At 47.0% G+C, this 21,251-nt stretch overlaps 1 protein-coding gene across 1 annotated transcript; it reads right to left on the reverse strand.

Annotated features, from left to right (window-relative positions):
* Positions 1-3,899: 3,899 nt before the first annotated feature.
* On the reverse strand, positions 3,900-9,214 carry LOC113419694 (potassium voltage-gated channel subfamily A member 1). The gene is made up of 2 exons (XM_087967721.1): positions 8,343-9,214; positions 3,900-7,780 (listed from the first exon to the last, which is right to left on the reverse strand). The coding sequence occupies exon 2, from the start codon at positions 6,944-6,946 to the stop codon at positions 5,462-5,464; it is 1,485 nt and encodes a 494-aa protein (XP_087823847.1). The 5' UTR covers positions 6,947-7,780; positions 8,343-9,214; the 3' UTR covers positions 3,900-5,461.
* Positions 9,215-21,251: the final 12,037 nt, after the last annotated feature.

Here is a 21,251-nt window from a genome sequence, read left to right on the forward strand (position 1 = left end):
CAGATGGGTCTTCAACTACCAAAGAACATTCTTAGAAGCTAACATTATTCTACTTGGGCAGAACTATTCCAGTTCTTTGAGCCCAACCTGTCCTACAGAACACCTTCAACAACGACAGAAGCCAGGCATTGGTCTACTCCAGATAAGCAGCAGATCGGATGTCCTATCAAGGAGCGGGTAAAGTAACTCTATACCTGAATTGTCATTGTAAATCTTCCCTCTGTAGTAACAGGTCTAGGCAGTTTGCTCTGTTGAGAGAAAATCCTTCTCCCCAATATAGTAATTTTCCAGGTGGAGGGAAGTTGGAGATCCCTCGTTCAGATATGCCCTCACTCCCAATTGGGTTGTCTCCTGGCTTAGGTCTCTCTCTCTCTCTCTCTCTCTCTGAGAACTAAACCTAGCTCACCAAGAAAGAATAGTTACATGTTCACTAAACCACTGGAAGTTTTTAAGAAAAGATTGGACAACTATTTGTCTGAAATGATATAGGGTTTCCTGCCTAAGCAGAGGGCTGGACTAGAAGACTTCCAAGGTTCCTTCCAACTCTGTTACTCTATTCTATTCTGTTCTGTTCTGTTCTGTTCCATTCCATATTTTCTATTCTATTCTATTCTATTCTATTCTATTCTATTCTATTCTATTCTATTCTATTCTATTCTATTCTATTCTATTCTATTCTATTCTTATTCTATTCTAAATTGGCTCACCTCCTCTCAGCTATGTGCAGTGGGATTTTCTGAGATAGGAGATCTACTGCCAGATATCTGCCTCCAGACTGAAATAATGAAACTCAGGAGCAACTTCAGAACTTCACCTTCTCTCAACTTTCTCTTCCAGCACTTCCATTCTCTGGCTTCAACTAATGATCTTCTGTCTACAGAAGTTTCAGACCCTTTCTCCATTCTCCAAGTCCTGGAAAATATTACCCTTCTTGAAACAAATCAAGTAAAGACCTAACTATCTTGTTGACCTCCAACCTCAAGGAAGGGTCATTTGTTTTCCACAAGCCAATGCTCGGATGAAACTTAGTTTTCAGTTTGAAAACATAGGGGCCAGGACGAGAATGGCCTCCCATTTTCTCTCATTTACACTGAAATCTAAACTAATATGAAATAGGTTTAGTATGGTTCTTCTCCTGCCCAATAATTATCTTTTTTTTTCTTTTGTCATATTGAAAGAAATGATGGGGTAACATATTTCTGAGGCCTGCGAGGGCCATGCTCAAAGTTAGCTTAGAACGTGAACATACATGATCTTCAATGTTTGCTTGGTTAATTTCTGAATCATCAGATGAATCAGAGCATTCATGTTTCGTGTTTTTTGCACCATGGGAAACTTGAGGTCCACATGTGGGTCCTCCAACCCTTGGTTCTCATCGGGAACATGAGTTCTAGCTCTAACTCTGAGTGGTTCTCCCCATTTGGAGTCCATTGTCAACTCATAAAATATGTTTATTATCTTTTTAGAGTTGCCAGCAGAAAGAGGGGGGCAAAGGGGTTTGCTTGGAAATTGGCAGTGCATTCCATAAATGTTTTCAAAGATAATAACTAGGTGACTGAAGTTTCTGCTGCGCAAAATTCTAACTGGAGAGCATGATTGATGACTCTTGGCTATGGATGTCTCCCACTGGAGAATATGAATTATGATACACCCAGAGGGGTGGGGGAAAACCAGGGTCAAGAGTGACAGTGAATGATGTGTCTCAGAGTCAGCTATACCCAGGCAGTGCCGGACATGTTAACTCCCAATAAATCCTTTTGAAGTTTTGGAAGTTTGGCTCCAGACTCATGATTTCACTGCCGGAATCCTGACACCCATCTTCACAAGGACAACTTCTCATCTCTTCTTTTTTAAAGACCGCTGGTTCCTTAATATATGGCAGAAAAGTAAATTAAGACCCTGAAAAGAACACTGGGAAGACTCTGTAAACAGTTCAATGTACTTTCAGGTCTTGCAAAGACATTTCAGTACGTATAGTCCAAAGCCAAGAGTTTAACAGAAAGGAAGAACTTTTGCAAGATGTTCATACATGCCAAATGCCGATGCGATATGAGGATATGGCCTTATTCCATATTTACCTAATTCCTTCACTGTGAATTATACATGAGGAAGCAATGCTTGTATTTCCAAGCTATAGCAAGCCCTTAAAGATTGTCTCATCCTTGCCAGAAGCAAACAAGGGAAGCCATAACCCAAAACCCATTGCATGCAGGGCTCTCTCGTCAACATGCAGAGTAAGGATTGATAACAGCAGTAGATAAACGCAGGTGTAGACAACCAAACCAAGGAGCAAAGGAGTTAACCAAGCTGACCGAGGCCTCAACTCCCTCCCTGAGCAATGACCTTCTACAGCACTAAGCTGTTTATTGCAAAGATAACACAATTGTTAAGTCAGTTTAATGCAAGGATACCTTTCTGGAGTTTAGTGGAAATTAGTTTAGGCTACCAATGCTGATCCCCTGGTTGTACAGAGGAAGAAGTTGGCCAAAAGAGACTTCTGATATAAAATGTACAGGGGCCTTGTTCTCTAAATCCTCTTCATTGATCCCTGGAAGGGAAATGTGCATCCTCAGACCAATATTTCCCATTGATCTGCACTTTGTATTCGTATTCTGAGAAAAATAGTGTTGCGTTATTTTTGCCTCTTTTTTCCCCCTATCAGTTTCAACCATCTTTGTGGTTTCTGGGAAAATGGCATTGAGGGAAAATCTGTCATCTCTACGATGGAAGGAAGGGCCGAGGTCCATATGATCCATTTGTCAAAAGAAACCCCCAACTATGACTTTTAAAAAGGAATCATTAAAAAATGTCAACACCCCACATCGATTTAAAAATATATATTATTTCCTTCTATAGCCTAGAGCTTCAAGCTTTGGGTCTTTTCAGAAACTTTGCTTCTCTCGGAAAAGTTTCCATCAAGCAAGGAACTGTGAAAGCTGAAGAATGATCAGAATGAATCATTTTTTAAAAAAGAAAAGGAACTCAGAGTTGGGTTGATGACATCATTTCCACTATTCCATGCCTCAGTCCCCCATTCATTCGGACCAGGTGTAAGCTTTGGTGTGTTTTTTCCCCCCAGGGCTCTGGAATTTTTAAAATCCCAACAAATTTGGGACATTTGAAACAGGGTGGAAATAAACAGGGCAGTCAGCTGAGAAGTTGTAGCCCAGTTTTGGAGTGCAGTCCAAAACTCCTCTGGCTTCCTGCGGAGAGGGCTGAAAAGGTTTCGTCCTTTATTTGGTGACAGGACGCCAAGGAACTCCTGCCAAGAAAGGGTGACAACTCTTCCAGGCATGCGCACACAAACACACACCAAAGAAAGAAAGAAAGAAAGAAAGAAAGAAAGAAAGAAAGAAAGAAAGAAAGAAAGAAAGAAAGAAAGAAAGAAAGAAAGAAAGAAAGAAAGAAAGAAAGAAAGAAATGAGGAAAATGGCAAAATCTCTAGAAGTGGGCTGGAGAAAAGCTGAGTTGTATAGGGGGAAAAAATGATTACAACTTACTTGGCAAAGACAAAGGCAAGTTGCAAAGTCATCCTGCCTCTGAAGGAAGAATCCAGAAAGGGGGTGGGGGTGAAGTTGCCTGATGGTTGGTAGTCCTGCTCTTCCACTTCCTCTGTGCCCCTCCCCTAAACTCTCTCTCTCTCTCTCCCTCTCTCTCCCTCTCTCTCTATGGTGCCCGTGCTGGGCAAGGCGCAATGGCCAGCTTCGAACTGGTCCAGCTTTTTCTCCTGAGGTCAGAGTTCATCTGCAAGGTACTTCCAGCAGTTCAGTGGGTGTGAGGAAGATAAAGGCACTAAAGCAACAATCTCAAATAAATGGATCGTGTCCTCCTGGAGCCCCAAAGTTTCTCCCCATTCAAACAAACAGCTGTGGAAAGAACTGGGCTGCAAGTTGAATGCATATAATAAATACGTTTTTATTTTACATTCTAAGAATGCACCAAAAGGCATGCTTCTGCACCTTTTTTTTTTTTTCATTTTGTTTTGTGTTTCCTGATTTACAGACTCTTAGGCATTGCTATATATAAACTGACCTTTCCATTTCCATAAGAGTTTTCTCCCTTTAAGGGTTGAAGTCAGTTCCTTTCCAACAAAGACCAAGGCAGAAGCCAACTAATTTCCCTGAGTAAACACAGGAAAATAATTGAAACTATGTAATGAGTGCTTCCTGGCCCTTCGGTCCCAATAAGCAATTAAACAAACAAATAGAAAGAATTGTCATTATCATTATTTTGTTTTGTGTTTTTTTTTGTTTTGTTTTTTACCAAACTCATGCATTAATTAATTGGAGCTATGCCTTTTCATCAAAGAGGCCATAATGCTGAATATTGGAACATGCTTTTGATCTCCAAAAAAAAAAAAAAAGTTGTTTGTACCCATTTGACTAACATATGCACTTAAATACAGTACTTTTTCTGTTACTAATTAGATACTTTGTGAAATAAAAAGGAGTGCACTTTTGGTGAATGCAAATTGAAACAAAAAGAAAGAACCCCCCCAAAAAACACCTATTTTTAAAAGGAGGTGGGTCGAAACAAAAGCTTATTCCCTATTTTCTGAGATAATGGGCCAGGCATGCAGTTACAAAAGAAAGAAGTATCAAAGTCCACATGCTTCTATTAAATTCTATTGTGCTGTCTTGCAAGTGAGGAGCTAAAAATATTTGCATCCAATTTTGGAGGTATCTCAGGACTTTCTGCCCCTTAAAGACCCCTTAGCGGCACTGCAGGCATTTTATCTCCTCACCCCTGGGATGAGGATACCTCAGAAGGATGTACCGCAAACGCAGAATGACCCGGCATATTTTCGTAAAGTGCTGTGGGTAGATCTGTAGACCAGACCTGCCAACCCTTTTTGCCAAGGGACTGGATTAAATCGGCCCTCCTAAGCAGTGGGAAATATCTAACTGCACTTTTTATTACTGCTGAATATAGTTTGGATGCATGTTCTTAGATGCATTGTGCAGGGTTTTTGTTGTTTTGTTTTTTTTTAAATAGAAACTTTTCCTGTATTCCATGCATATTTGTAAAAGTCCTTCTCAAGTTTGATTGTTTAAAAATTAAGTGAATGAACAAAACCAAAAGAAGAAGAAGAAGAAGTAAAGCAAAGAATTCTAGGGCTAGAAGCATATGATACTTATTTATAACTAGACTAGTCCCATGAATGATCGTTAACTATTCATACCCACCAGAAAATAACTTTTGGAAACAAAACTCTTTCTTCCACCCACCCACCCCAAAAATATAATACCCCCAAAATTGTGAATCTCGTTCATGGATCCTGAAAGCTTCTTGAGGCGCTGAGCAAAATTTGCAATGCAACCACATTATTTCGAGGTAAAGCATTCAACAACATATTCGTCAAGCATCTGCAAAGAGGGGCTGCTCACCCCCTTAACTTCTCCAACCTACCAACGTGGTTTTGGTTTGTTTTGTGTTTTTCTTTTTCCTTTCCCTACATGGCCTAAACATCCGTAAGTAGCTTGGTTTTATTGACACAGTTCTGGTTGGCTAAGGTGTAGTTGCCAGTTCTGAGAGTAGCCTCCCTAAAATTGTCTATGCTATTGTTCACATCCTCTTCAATTTCCATATACTCAGATTTGCTGATGGTGGAGGAGCTACGGCGACTCAGGTCAGAGTCAGAGGCTAAGTTAGGAGAGCTAACTTTAAGTAACTGAGCCTGTTCCTCCCCTTCTGTTTCTCGGTGGTAGAAGTAGTTGAAGTTGGACACAATGACAGGTACAGGCAGGGCAATTGTTAGCACACCAGCAATGGCACACAAGGAGCCCACGATTTTGCCTCCAATTGTCACAGGGTACATGTCACCATATCCTACAGTGGTCATAGATACCACTGCCCACCAGAAAGCATCAGGGATGCTGTCGAATTGAGTCTCAGATTCCTCAGCTTCAGCAAAGTACACTGCGCTGGAGAACAAGATCACCCCAATGAAAAGGAAAAAGATAAGCAAACCTAACTCCCTCATGCTGGCCTTGAGGGTCTGTCCCAGAATCTGGAGTCCCTTAGAATGCCGGGAGAGTTTGAAGATGCGAAAGACTCTTACCAGTCGGATGACCCTCAGAATGGCCAGAGAGGTGGCCTGTTCTCCTTTGGGAGGCCCCTTCTGCTCAGCCATCTCTGTGCCCAGAGTGATGAAGTAAGGGATGATGGCCACTATGTCTATGAAATTCATGATGTTCTTGAAGAACTCAGGCTTGCTCGGGCAGGCGATGAAGCGCACCACCAACTCAAAAGAAAACCAGATGATGCATAGAGTTTCCACCACGAAGAAGGGGTCGGTGAAGATGCTGGGTTTGCGGAAGACGGTGGAGTTGTCCATGCGGTTGCGGAATCCATGGTCCTTCTCCTGATCCTTTAAGACTGGCAAGGTTTCCAGGCAAAAGATTACGATGGAGATTAAGATCACCATGACGGAGACAATGGCAATCACCCGAGCCGGACCAGAGCTCTCCGGGTATTCGAAGAGCAACCAAATCTGTCTTTGGTATTCCTTCTCAGGTAAGGGCCTCTCTTCCTCCTTAATAAAGCCTTCGTCCTCTCGAAATTTCTCCATGGCCTCCTCCCCCAGTTCATAGAACTTGATCTCCTCGGAGAACATGTCCAAAGGGACATTCACTGGCCGGCGAAGCCGCCCCCCAGACTGGTAATAATAGAGGATGGCATCGAAGCTGGGGCGGTTCCGGTCGAAGAAATACTCGTTCCTCAGTGGGTCAAAGTACCGCATGCGTTTCTTGGGGTTCCCCAGCAAAGTGTTGGGGAACTGAGCCAGGGTTTTCAGCTGCGTCTCAAACCTCAGGCCAGCAATGTTAATCACCACCCTCTCACAGCACTCGTGGTCCTCGTGAGACCCTGGCCGGTAGCTGTCCTGTGGGTGGCCTGGCAAAGCCAAGGTTTCGTCCAGGTTGTCCCCAGTCACCATGACAGTCATGGTGGGTGACGGAGAGTTGGGGCCCGAGGCAGGAGGAGTCCCCTCCCAGAGCCGGCCAGAGAGCGATGAAGGGAGGAGGACCTCAGGGATAGCAAAGGATCGGGGCTGAGTTAGAACATCGCTGCGGAAGGTGCTGAAGTGGACAGCTCCTGAGGAGAGGGAGTTAGCGCATCGGCTCGGAGGTGCTGAAGTGGACAGCTCCTGAGAGAGCGCGCATCGGTGCGGAAGGTGCTGAAGTGGACAAGGAGGCGGCAAGGATGAGGAGAAGGGCAAGTCAAGAAGAGAAAACGGGGAAGGGGCTGAGCCGGAGGGAGTCCGGGCTGGAGAAAGGAAAGGAAATGGGGAAGGGGGCTAGTCATTGGGCGGGGGAGGGGGAACCAGGCAGAGGAGTAAGTCGGACTGGCTCCACGAAGGCAAGAGGAGAGTCCGGGCCTCGGCGCACGTGTAGGTGGAAAGGGAGGGGGGGTATGGGGAGAGAGAGAAAGAGAAAGAGAGAGGGGGTGGGGGGCTACGAGATGGAGCTCCGCCAGTCTTTGGCCACTTGGACTTTTCTTTGCAGGATGGGCCACGCGGCGGCGGCGGCTGCTGCTGTTGCACTGCGGCTCCTGCCACACTTTGCCTCCTCGCACCGATAAATAAATAAACAAACAAACAAACAACCGCTGCTGCTGCTGCTGCGGCGGCGGCGGCGGCGGCTGAGGTGAGGTAGCCCAGATGCCGACTCAGCAAATTCCGGCGACTTCTCCCTGGCTCTGGGTTGGCCCTTGCTTACGAAGCAAGGGCTCCCTGAGGTGGTGGTGGTGGTGGGAGGGCGGGACGGCTTACGGGCATAGACTGCAAAGGATAAGAAGGTATTCATTTTAAAAAGAAAAGGTCCCCCCCTCCCTCCCTCCCTCCCTCCCCAGCACGCCATGCCACAAAAGGCCAAAGCAGAATCGCCGCATGCTTCCAATGGAACACCAGCCCGCAGGTCTGTCAGGCTTGCCCACCTGAGCTCCACGCCCGCTAAGTTCACGGATCGCCCCCCCCCCCCCCCGCCAGGTCGAACGCGCCCCGGGCAACCTCCGGTCGGGTCATGCACTGCAGCGGAGAGGCGGTCAGCCGAGTGGGAAGCGAGGAAGTGGGGGGCACCCTTGGAGGCAGGAAGATCCCTTCAAAGTTTGGGGCGGGGAGGCAGTGTCATTCATCCGCAGGTCCAGATTGGAGGCAGGGGGGCACTTAAGGCAGCGGGCCGCGGTGCACGGGGGCGGGGGCGAGGAGGGGAAAAATATGAATTCGGGCTCAGTCGCCCCCTACCCCATCCTCCTTCCCTCCCTTCCTCCTCCTCCTCCTCCTCAAGCGCGGCCTCCCAGCTTTCCCGCAAAGCAGCGCAAAGTTGCTCTCTGGCTCTCCTTACCTTGCTGCGGGAGGTGGAGTGCGGTGGAGGGGGGGAGGGAGGGAGGTGGAGCGGTCCTGCTGCAGCGCCCGCGCTCCGAGCCCGCTTCAGGATGCGTCAAGGCGCGTCGCCCGCAGCACTCTCAGCCCCACAACCCCGCCGCCGGTCGGACTGCGCCGCGGCCACCCCCGCGCGCCCGCTCTCCGGCTCCCAGCAAGCGCCGGCGCCCGCTGGACTCGTGTCGGGCTCCTACGGGGAGGTTGTCGGGAGCGGAGCCCGGCGGGGAAGTTGAGGCTGGGGGAGGGAGGACCCTTAGGCGTCCCCGCCTCCGCCGCCCAGCTCCGGCAAGGCAGGCGAGGTGAGGGCGAGGCGGGCAAGCGGACTGCGGGTCTGCCTTAAGGATGGCCGGAGCGGCGCGGTCCTCCTCCTTCTCCTCCTCTTGGCGTGGCCGCGGCCGGAGCTGCCTCGGCTCGGGGGGGCCGCCGAAGAGCGGGAGCCGGCGGGCGCTTGCGGCAGACGCGGAGCAGAGCCGAGCCGGGCCGGCCATCCCCGACCGCGCTGCAGCCTCAGCAGAAATTGCCAGCGCCTCGGCGCAGCTGCAGCTCAGGCGTTGCGCGGGGAGGAGAGGAGGAGAGGGCGGGGAGAGAGGAGAGGAGAGAGGAGGGGGCGCCCGTCCTGCGCTCTGCTGCGCTGCGCTTCCTCGGCCCGGCCGGGCGCGCCCCCGCCACAACGGCCGGGAAAGCGCCCGCCGGCCCTCCGCCGCCCTTCTCCGAGAAAGACCCGAGGTCACGTTGCGCACCGCTCCGGAGACGGACCCGGCGCAATGCAGCCATGCCTGCGGCTGGCGAGGTGGGTGGTGGCGGGCCGGCCCGCCTGGCGGGTCTTTTGCGCTCTCTGCGGCGGATGGGCCGCCTCCATTGGGTTCCTCTGGGCCTCCCCTTCAACCTTCCCTCCCCCTCCCCCCGCCGGCGATCCCCTGAATCGCTTCCTTCCCCTGGACTTGGTTTTTCCCCAGCCACCCTTCGGTGGCGTGGATCCTAGGCCAAGCCACCGGTTTGGAGAGCGCGGCTCTCCCGTGCGCTCCTCCTCGCTCTCCGCCGCGCAGGGAGAGGGCCCAAAGCCGCCGCAGAGCGGAGGGTTTGCAGCAAAATCTTGGCAGCCGGGTTGCTGGCAAGCGAGGCGGTCCCTGCAGAGCAGCCGCAACAGGCGCAGCCCTCGTTCTTTGCCCCGCGGCGGGAGCGAACCCCGTTCCCCGCTCCTTGAATCCGAGCCTCAAACTTGGACGTTTGGAACGGGAATCGCCAACTGGAAGGCATTGGGGGAAGCCGGGGACGAAGGAGGACGGCTGAGACTTGGCTTCCTGAAAGCTCCGCAGGGTTGGAAGTGGGAGGGGGTGAGTTTGAGAATTTAGCAACCGAGGCTGCCCCCGCACCCACCTCACCCCCGGCGGAAAAGGAAGAAGAAGAAGAAGACCGGGACAAACCGCCTGAAAGTGACCAGAGTTCGTAAAACAAGACCTCAGGCAGGCTGTAAAATATCGGCAGTCCTCGACTTACGACCACAACTGAGTCCAACGTTTCTGTTACTAAGTGAAGATGGAATGGAATGGAATGGAATGGAATGGAATGGAATGGAATGGAATTCTTTATTGGGCAAGTGTGATTGGACACCCAAGGAATTTGTCTTGGTGCAAATGCTTATTAAGTGCCTTTTTGCCCCCATTTTTACAAGCTTGACCCCTGCCATGGTGATTTTTTAAAAAGGGGGAATAGATAGCACCACCACTAGATGGACACACAACTGGCTGACAAACCATACTCAATGAGTAGTCCTTAATGGATCTAAGTCTATATGGAGGGGAGTAAGCAGAGGGGTGCCACAAGGTTCTGTCTTAGGCCCAGTACTCTTCAATATCTTCATTAACTCAATTTTTTTAAAGCTAAGTTTTAACTAAATTAACTAAGTCACTTAATGGACTGTTGTAAGTCGAGGACTATCTCCTCCTCCCCCCTCTCCCACAGACACATCTCCTGGGCATGATGGAAAGCTGGTCTCCCTGAGGTTAGCACGATAGGTAGTCCTCGATTTATGACCACACCTGAGCCCAAACATTCCATTGATAAGCAAGCCAGTGATTCAGTGAGTTTCTGTCCCATTTTATGACCTTTCTTGACATGTCGTTAAGTGAATTGCTGCAGCTCTTCAGTTAGCCACACCATTGTTAAGTAAATCTTGCTTCCCCCTTGAATTTGCTGGTCAGAAAGTCACCAAAGTGGATCATGACGTCCCACCGCCATAAGTACGAGGCGGTTGCCAAGTGGCCGAATTTGGATCGTGTGACTGTGGGGAGGCTTCAAACGGTCGTAAGTGTAGGGGAAAAAAATTCACTTTTTTCCAGTGCTGTTGTAACTTTGAACAGACGCTAAAAAATGGTTGTAGGTCAAGGTCTACCGATACTTGTCTGGGACTTTTTCTGAAGATTTTTACCCCATTCTGGAAAGAAAATGCAGAACCTTCAGGCAGATGGCTGAAATGGTGGTTTTATCTTCTTAGCTCTTGGCTTATGGATCTTCTTGAGGGCCCTGCGCACTGAAACATTCTGCCACAGATTTAAACTTCAATTACTACTACTACTTTTTTCTTCTTCTTCTTCTTCTTCTTCTTCTTCTTCTTCTTCTTCTTCTTCTTCTTCTTCTTCTTCTTCTTCTTCTTCTTCTTCTCCTCCTCTTCCTCCTCCTCCTCCTCCTCCTCCTCCTCTTCCTCCTCCTCCTCTTTTTCTGCTTCTTCTTCCTCTTCTTTTTCTTCCTCTCCTCCTCCTCCCCCACAAACCCCACCCCCTTCTAGCACTGATGGTGTTACCTAGTTTGGTAATGAAACGTCTGCATAAAACAAACCAGCTCAGAGAGCACCAAGGACCCCACAGTCTTTTCCTTCTCCTTCCCCCTTCCCCCTTTCCCCTCTTCTTCTTTTTCTTCTTCCTCTTCCTCTTCGTCTCCTCCTCCTCTTCCTCCTCCTCCTCCTCCTCTTCCTCCTCCTCCTCTTTTCCGCTTCTTCTTCCTCTTCTTTTTCTTCCTCTCCTCCTCCTCCCCACAAACCCCACCCCTTCTAGCACTGATGGTGTTACCTAGTTTGGTAATGAAACGTCTGCATAAAACAAACCAGCTCAGAGAGCACCAAGGACCCCACAGTCTTTTCCTTCTCCTTCCCCTTCCCCCTTTCCCCTCTTCTTCTTTTTCTTCTTCCTCCTTCCTCTTCGTCTCCTCCTCCTCTTCCTCCTCCTCCTCCTCCTCTTCCTCCTCCTCCTCTTTTTCCGCTTCTTCTTCCTCTTCTTTTTCTTCCTCTCCTCCTCCTCCCCACAAACCCCACCCCCTTCTAGCACTGATGGTGTTACCTAGTTTGGTAATGAAACGTCTGCATAAACAAACCAGCTCAGAGAGCACCAAGGACCCCACAGTCTTTTCCTTCTCCTTCCCCCTTCCCCCTTTCCCCTCTTCTTCTTTTTCTTCTTCCTCTTCCTCTTCGTCTCCTCCTCCTCTTCCTCCTCCTCCTCCTCCTCTCCTCCTCCTCCTCTTTTCCGCTTCTTCTTCCTCTTCTTTTTCTTCCTCTCCTCCTCCTCCCCACAAACCCCACCCCCTTCTAGCACTGATGGTGTTACCTAGTTTGGTAATGAAACGTCTGCATAAAACAAACCAGCTCAGAGAGCACCAAGGACCCCACAGTCTTTTCCTTCTCCTTCCCCCTTCCCCTTTCCCCTTTCCCTTCTTCTTCTTCCTCTTCCTCTTCGTCTCCTCCTCCTCCTCCTCCACAAACCCCACCCCCTTCTAGCACTGATAGTATTTACCTAGTTCGGTAATGAAACGTCTGCAAGAAAACAAACCAGCTCAGAGAGCACCAAGGACCCCCCAGCCCTTTCCTTCTTGTTCTGTCCTTTAGAATTACTAGCTGAATTTAAGGCAGACAGACTTACTCCACAAAGGCATCCATACAAAGTCTCTTTATTGGTTCATCAGGCATCCTCATATATAACTCACGGTTACGTCGAGATTCATCTCAATGTCCAACTCTTTGCATAGCTGACTTTCTGGTGTAAAAGGATAGTGATCTTTCATCCCATAGTAGTGGAGCAAACGGGAGAGACACCAGCATGATGCTGGGGTCCGAGCAAGCAAGTAGGAACCTCCCCCAAGCCACCAAGGGTCAATTCAGTGACCAATCAGGATTACAGATGTGACCACATGACATGGACTACATTTCCCAGGATACCTTAACTACATTTACCATGATGCATTCCTTTAAGGGGACAGCTCCCAATTCCTAACTAACTATCCCAATTCCCAATTAACTATAAACTGTCTGGACAGCACATTTCTTCTTCTTCTTCTTCTTCTTCTTCTTCTTCTTCTTCTTCTTCTTCTTCTTCTTCTTCTTCTTCTTCTTCTTCTTCTTCTTCTTCTTCTTCTTCTTCTTCTTCTTCTTCCTCCTCCTCCTCCTCCTCCTCCTCCTCCTCCTCCTCCTCCTCCTCCTTCTGTGTCCAGATCAAATTTTAGACTGCCAAAATGAAGCCACTTTCTTGACGTTGTCATTGGACAAAAATAAGTCATTGTCACAACATGTTTTTGATAATAGCTGACATACCAGCAGATGGACCAGGATCTGAGTCTGTCCACATTCACAAATCATATTGTTATCTGCTGAAAACTTCCACTTGAGTGTGTTGGTCTTACACGCAGGCATTCCAACCTTCAATCCATTCAGGGTCCTGTGCATAGCATAACAGAGGTTGATCCTTCAGCCATCCTTTCTCCATCTTTCAATTCAGTTCTGTGTTGCAATATACAACTGTTACAATAAATGGACGCTAAAAGTTGCAGTGGTCAACCTTGTGGAATGCTGGCTGGGAGGGCGCTGGCTGGAGAAACGAAAGTTATGTGGAAAAACGCTGGCTGGAGAAACGAAAGTTATGTGGGAAAAGAAAGTAACTGGGCAAGGCTAAGAGCGGAGGTGATAAGACCCCAGCAATGGTATAGTTTTTGTATTAGCATAATTATGTAGGTTACCTTATAAGGAAAATTCCTTGTTCCTGCTATGATGCTTGCGAGCAACCTAATAAAAGGAGGTACCTGCCTTTTGTTCAGGGCCTTTTCATCCCGAGTAAACATTCTGTCCGTGTGTTTATTCATTTACCATGAGAGGCCCAGGGCTCTGAACTCAGACCCTGCCGTCGCCAGGGTGTGGGCAGCAAAAAGCCACAGTTCTGTTCTTGTGTACCCTCAAGAATGTTTGTTCTTGCCGTAAAGGTTTTCCTAGAGCTGAGTTGGTGTACTTGGGGCATATGTCCAATGTCAAGGATCATTCTCTTGCTCAGTCCTCTCAGCATCTGCTGCTACCTCTGCACAGCACTGATCTTAGATGGAGCACATCAACTGCTCAAAGGAGAACACCAGATTTCCTGTATGGCTGCCTGTTGTCTACAGGACCAGATTACTTGGGACAAGCCATGGTTGCTATGAACTCTTGTACTCTCTGAGAAATTCCCCTTAGGAATGGGGTTGGAAGTCCACCAGGATCAACAGTTGGAGCATCATGCCCCTGTCAGAGTCTGAAGCTGAGGAGGAAGCTGAACGGCTGACAGGGAGGGGGAGTGTGGCTCCATTGGCTGTGGAGGAAACTGGGGAAGAGCAAAGTCTGGATGGGCAGAGCAGGGGAGAGGTAGAACAAGGGAGAGAGAATTCAGAGGATTCTACTTGACCAGGATAAAGCTATAGACACAATTTACGTGGACTTCTGTAAAGCCTTTGATTCAGTGCTACACAACAAACTACTGTTAACACTAAACTCTTAAGGCATTTCTGGATCCCTCCATGGGTGGATTACTGTGTTCCTGTCAAACAGGCAACAGATAGTAAAAATAGGGAATGCTATATCAAACTCTGCTCCAGATAACAGTGGTGTCCCCCAAGGCAGCATTCTAGGACCATACTCATTATTCTCGCCATCACCTTATAAGAAACTGCGTCTTCTTTGCAGATGACGTAAAACTATTCAACATCACTGACAATGCTACTATCCTTCAAAGCGATCTTGATTATGTGTCTGAATGGTCAAACATCTGGCAACTCCAAATCTCGACCAACAAATGCTCTGTCCTACATATTGGTCAAAAAATCAGTACACCAAATACAAACTAGGCAGATATGACCTCGTTGATGGTCCTCACTCTGTCAAGGACCTTGGAGAGACTCATATCAAATGACCTAAGTGCCAGAGCTCACTGTAACAGCATTGCCAAAAAGGCATTAAGAGTTGTAAATCTAATCTTACAAAGCTTCTCCTCCGGAAATATCAAATTGCTAACTAGGGCATACAAAACTTTTGCCAGACCAATACTCAAATACAGCTCATCAGTCTGGAATCCGCACTGCATATCAGACATTAATACAATCGAGCAAGTACAGAAGTATTTCATTAGAAGAGTACTACACTCCTCTACTTGCAACAGAATACCCTATATCACTAGGCTTGAGATTTTGGGCTTGGACAACCTTGAACTACACCACCTATGATTAGACTTAAGCATAGCACACAAAATTATATGCTACAATGTCCTATCAGTCAATGACTACTTCATCTTCAACCATAACAATACAAGAGCACACAACAGATACAAACTCAATGTAAACCGCTTCAAACTTGATTGCAGAAAGTATGACTTCAGCAACAAAGTAGTCAATGCCTGGAATGCACTACCTGACTGTTGTTACATCCTCTAACCCCCACTCCTTTAACCTAAACTAACCACTATTGACCTCACCCCATTCCTAAGAGGTCTGTAAGGGGCATGCATAAGTGCACCATCGTGCCTCCCATCTCTGTCCTATTGTCCCCATTTATTTGTACCTATTTCCTGTATTCTTACTCATGTTTATACTTATATCTATTGTCTTGTAAGCGATTGACAAATCAAATAAAATAAAGTGCCCACCCCCTCTTCATCCTAGGGCACTCAGGGAGGAACAGAGAAGAGAGCACCGTGGGTTGCATGGCTTACAGGGAAGGAAAGGGTCCTGATTCCCTTCATTAGCCATACCTGGGAATAAAATATAAGAAAGATTGGGAGCAAATATGACTTTATCTTGTGTTGTCATTGCTTATCTGTCTTCCTGACATCTTCCCAACTGTGTGAGTTTTGTCGTGCCTTCAAGTCTGAAATTCTTGCTCGTGCCCTGCCAATGCTTCAGTTTGGCTTGTTTGGACTTTAAGTTACAGTTTGTGTTGACCATGTTTTGGACTTAATTTTCTGCAGTCAAAGGGTGTTCCTGGGAGAGTTTTTCTTTAGCCAGAAGGAAACCTGGACACTGGGGGCAAAATTGGAGATAATAAAGGGACTCCTACTGATTATCTGACTGTGTTGCCTTTGTGCCATGCCCTGGATCATCACATGGGGTCCTCCATTCCTGAGACCAGCTTGAAAAGATAGTGATCCTTTTGTACAACAAATAGATAAGGCAGAAGGATCCCTAGATTGTCCTGAAGGCTGAATGCCATGGACATTCACAACGTATCAAATCCACAGTAAGATCTCTGGTCACTCTTCGCTTGACCTAGACAATATTTTTTATTTCTCCAGTCCTGAGATCATGGCTGAAGCAGAACCCAAAGACCAGCAGGGCAAATATTCAAGAGGGCTGCATTACTATTTACCATCAACTAGAACTTGGTAATATATGCCATGGATGTTGGTCCATGATTTGATTATGATCAATTATGATGCACAGCCCTGGTGTTCACCAATAGCAACTCAATGTCAATGTTCTGACCAAGGCTTCCTGAGACTGTAATTAAGCACACGCTTAGTACAAAGAACTCTTGTTTTATTTCAAAGCTGGAATTTATGTTCATTCCCAGCCAGTAATGAGTCCCAAACAGTCCCTCGAGATAAGCACCCACCTTTCTCTCCTTTGAATTGCTGACAACAACTAAAATGCCAAATTAACTGTAAAAAGCCAAATGGAGTACTAAGTCCACACAGACCTTCAAGGTTAATAGAGCAAACAAAGTTGCTTCCTGCAAAGGTTCCTATCCCTTTGCACTTCCTTTATATCTTACAGGAGGGGCAATCACCTCCAAGCCTTACTCCCAAATCATCCTTTTTGTCTTAGCTGCTCTTGCCTTCAGGCAGCTCTGTGCATGTGCACACTGGGAACAGGCTCCCGTTGCTCCTCTGCCTCACTCTGTCAGATTCTGGAAGCTCCGGAGTCAGCACATAACTCACAGATGGTCCTGGCCCCATCTCTGTATCGGATGCAGGACCCTCGCCCGAGTCCTCTCCAGACTCCCAGACTGGTCCCCGTTCTTCCCCTCTGTCCGATTCTGCTGCCGTCTGCACAGGCTTCCAACAAAACACAACAGTCAAGGCCACTATACAGGTAGTCCTTGAACTTACAACAGTTTGTTTAGTGACCGTTCAAAGTTACAACAGCACTGAAAAAAGTGACTTATGACTGTTTTTCACACTTATGATCATTGCAGAATCCCCACGGTCACGAGATCAAAATTCACACACCTGGCATCTGACTCACATTTATGACGATTTACAGTGTCCCGGGGGTCACGTGATCCCCCTTTGTGACCTTCCATCAAGTCAAAACCAATGGGGAACCCAGATTCACTTAACAACCATGTTGCTAATAAGAGCAGTGATTCACTTAACAACAGTGGCAAAAAAGGTCGTAAAACAGGACAAGATTAAATAAATGTTTCACTTAAATGTGGCAACATAAAGTTTGGGCTCTTGTGTTCGTAATTCAAGGACTACCTGTACAGTATGTTGGTCCTTGAATCACAATCCCACGCAGGAAGAAATGATATTCAAATGATATGCAACGATTCTTCCATCAAATAGAACAATTTTGTTCTAATAAATTCTCTCTTTGGAGGGGAAGATTAGCATATTTGTCGCACTTAAAAGTGGGTGAGTTTCATGCCTGCTTTTCTTCAGCAGAGTCATGCATACATTACTGGACACTGGGAGTTTTTGAAGGATATATTTAGAAATGATTTTACATGCAAATAGCTTGGTATGATTAAAATGCTAATTGATGAGATATGTCCATAAATAAATCCCTTTGCTATTGATCCAAAATGGCAAGGATCAATGGAAAACATGTGCAGGCTGCCTTCAGACCGAATAAAGAAATCGATGGGGTGAGGTGACATAATTTAAATTTCAAAGATTGAGATGATTTTGAGCGACCCATGATGATTTTAAAAAATGGGAAAGAGTATATATACATATACATATACATATACATATACATATACATATACATATACATATACATACACAGACCGACAGACAGATAGAGTCTTAGTAAGACCATACCTAGAGTACTGAATCCAGTTTTGGTCATCACACAATAAAAATATGTTGAGACTCTGGAAAAAATGCAGAGAAGAGCAACCAGGATGATTAGCAGATGATTGGAGGCTAAAACATATGAAGAACGGTTACAGGAACTGGGCTTGGCTAGTCTAGTGAAGAGAAGGACCAGGGGAGACAGGATAGCAGTCTTCCAATATTTGAAGAGCTGCCACAGAGAGGAGGAAGGGGTCAAGCTATTCTCCAAGGCACCTGAAGGCCAGACAAGGAATAATGGATGGAAACTGAACAAGGAGAGATTCAATCTGGAAATAAGGAGATACTTTCTAACAGTCTAGAACAATCAACCAATGGAACAGAAGTAGTGGGAGCGTCATCACTTGAGCCCTTCAAGAAGAAATTGGACTCCCATCTGTCAGAAATGGTGTAAGGTCTCCCGCTTGAGCATGGGGTTGGACTAGATGACCTACAAGGTCCTTTCCAACTCTGATGATCTCTTCTCTGATAATCTAATAAATCAGCATGTTCAGAATTGTTCACAGAGTCTCTAATGGCAAGTAACAGGTAATCCTCGACGTACCACCACAACTGAGCAGTGGGTCAGTTGTGGTGGTATTCTACCAGTTCGGCCCTGTTCTGCAAGCCGGTAGCAATGATGAGCAGTGAAACTCAACCAGTTCTCACCGCTGCTCTGCTATCGGGCCCACCCGCCTGCCCGGGCTCCCGCATTCATTTTATCGTCTGAATTTGAAGGCGCAGCTGCTTTGCCCGGCGCAGAAGAGTGCCGTGCAGCAGCTGCTGAAATGACCGGGATCGTGCAGGCTTGCAGGAGGTGAGTTAGAGCGCCTGTGCGCCTGCGCAAAGTGTGCATTTGGCGCACACGTGCACACACCAAGTATGTGCACGCGTACAAAGCGCACCCACAAAACCACGCCCACCGAACCGGTGGTAAAAATATTTGAATCCCGCCACTGGCAGTGGTGGTATGCTACCGGTTTGGCCCAGTTTGGCAGAACCAGTAGTTTAAAAAAAAACCTCCTACGATCAGCTGAGAGGAGGGGGAAAAAACCCTCCAACAATCAGCTAAGAGGAGAAAGAAGATAAAAGCGCAGGATTGGCCCTCCCACCCGACCCCTGTGCTTTTCTTTATCCTCTCAGCTGATTGGCTCTGACAGGCCTCAGCCAGTGTGGGGAAAACTGCGCCCCAGTGTTAGGCAAAGCACGCCCACCAAGCTACACCCACCGAACCGGTGGTAAAACAATTTGAATCCCACCACTGCAACCGAGCCCCAAAATATCTGCTGCTAAGCAAGGTGTCAAGTGAGTTATGTCCCGTTTTGCCACCCTTCTTACCACAGTTGTTAAGTGAATCATGTTCTCTTGTTAAGCAAGTCTCACGGTTGTTAAGTGAAGCTGGCTTCCCCATGGACTTGGCTTGTCGGAAGGTCCCAAAAGGGGATCGCGTGACAAGGGGACACTGCAACTCTCATAAATATGAGCCAGTTTGCCAGGTGTCTGAATCTTTATTTTATTTTATTTATTTATTTGATTTGCCAATTGTTTACAAGATAATAAGTATAAGTGTATACATAGTTGTGAATACATGAAATGGGTACATATAAGAAAAATAAAAGAAGAATAAGAGAAGATCACATGTTCACGGGAATGCTGCTTTGGTCGTAAGTGTGTGTGTGTGTGTGGGGGGAAAACAGTCCTAAGTCACGTTTTTCAGTGCCGTCGTAACTTTGAACGGTCACTAAATGAACTGTTGTAAGTCAAGGACTAACTGTACTTGTTGGCTTCGTAAGGAAGAGCATTGTTCTTCCGAGGTCAGTGAAATGAGGACCCAGATTGTTGAGGGGCCAATATGCTGACTCTGTAAAGCACTTAGAGAGGGCTGTAAAGCACTGTGAAGCGATATATAAGTCTAGCTATTCCTTCCTTCCTTCCTTCCTTCCCCTTTCTTCTTCCCTTTCTCATTCTCCTTCCTGGTGGCCCAGTGGTCAAAATGCAGCATTGCAGGCTGACTCTGCTCACTGCCAGGAGTTCAATCCTGACCGGTTCAAGGTTGACTCAGCCTTCCATCCTTCTGAGGTCGGTAAAACGAGGACCCAGATTGTTGGGGGCAATAGGCTGACTCTGTAAAGTGCTTAGAGCACTGTGAAGTGGTATATAAGTCTATTGCTATTCCTTCCTCCTTTCTTTCTTTCCTTCCTCCTTCCCTCCCTCCCTCCCTTCCTTCTTCCCTTTCTCCTTCTCCTTCCTCATGGCACAGTGGCTAGAATGCAGTATTGCAGGCTGACTCTCTCAACTACCAGGAGTTCAATCCTGACCGGTTCAAGGTTGACTCAGCCTTCCATCCTTCCGAGGTCGGTAAAACGAGGACCCAGATTGTTGGGGGGGGGTGCAATATGCCGACTTTATAAACTGCTTAGAGCACTGTGAAGCGGTATATAAGTCTAAGTGCTATTGCTATTTGTACCTAAAACACCTTTTGTTTAGGGTTCCACTTTTGATTGCTTTTTTAACTGTTGGTGCAAGAAATGTAATCCATTGCATTTTGAGCAAGAAACATCTACTCACCTTTAACCATACAAAACAAACCTCAGTTAGGTCTCTGCTTGTTTCCCAGCTACCTATTTCAGATGCACACACTGTCGTTTGTCCACTCTCGGGTTTGGGATAAAAGGAAACTTTGTTATTATCAGCATCTACGATGAGCCACCAAACAATTTCGTTCCTTGCAACAACAGCAACAAAAAATATGCCACTCAGGCTCTTTATCCTTGTTCTCCCTCTTAAGTGAGCAAATGACTAATCATGAGGAAATATTCCAGGATAATAAATCATCCTCTCAGGTTCCCTTCAGCCCCTGAGAGTTCTTACTACGGGAGCTCTTTAAGGGACGGATGATCTCTTCCAGGAGAAGTGGGGCTTCTCGTCACTTGGCAGTCAGCACAGAACAGAATAAAAAGAGTTGGAAGGGACCTTAAGAGGTCTACTAGTCCAACCCCCTGCGCAAGCAGGGGATCCTATAATATTCTTGGCCAAAATGGCTGTCCAGTCTCTTCTTAAAAGCCTCCAGTGATGGAAACTTCACAACTTCTGGAGGGAAGCCAATCCACTGGCTAATTGTTCTCACTGTTAGGAAATGTCTCCTTAGTTCTAGGTTGCTTCTCTGCTTGGTTAGTTTTCCCTCCGTTGTTTCTTGTTTTGCGTTCTGGTGCTTTGGAAAATAAGTTGACCCTCTCTTCTTTGGGGCAGGAAAATAGCGCTTTGGTGCTTTGGAAAATAGGTTGACACCAGTGGTGGGATTCAAATTTTTTTTACTACCAGTTCTGTGGGCGTGGCTTGGTGGGCATGGCAGGGGAAGGATACTGCAAAATCTCCATTCCCACCCCACTAACCTGCTTTCCAGCTCCGTTCTCCTGTGCAGGGCAACCAAAGAAGACCCACGCAATCAGCTGGGACTCCAGAGACAGAGAATAGATGGGGGTGGGGACAGTCAGAGGTGGGATTTGCCGGTTCTCCAAACTACTCAAAATTTCCGC

This window comes from Notechis scutatus, chromosome 6 (genome assembly GCF_049901735.1).
Source record: "Notechis scutatus isolate UNSWTSFEM ecotype Mainland chromosome 6, rNotScu1.2, whole genome shotgun sequence".
Lineage (NCBI taxonomy): Eukaryota > Metazoa > Chordata > Lepidosauria > Squamata > Elapidae > Notechis > Notechis scutatus.

Bases quoted from the DNA above. Each gene is read 5' to 3' on its own strand.
- LOC113419694 (XM_087967721.1), bottom strand. From the start codon at position 6,946: ATGACTGTCATGGTGACTGGGGACAACCTGGACGAAACCTTGGCTTTG.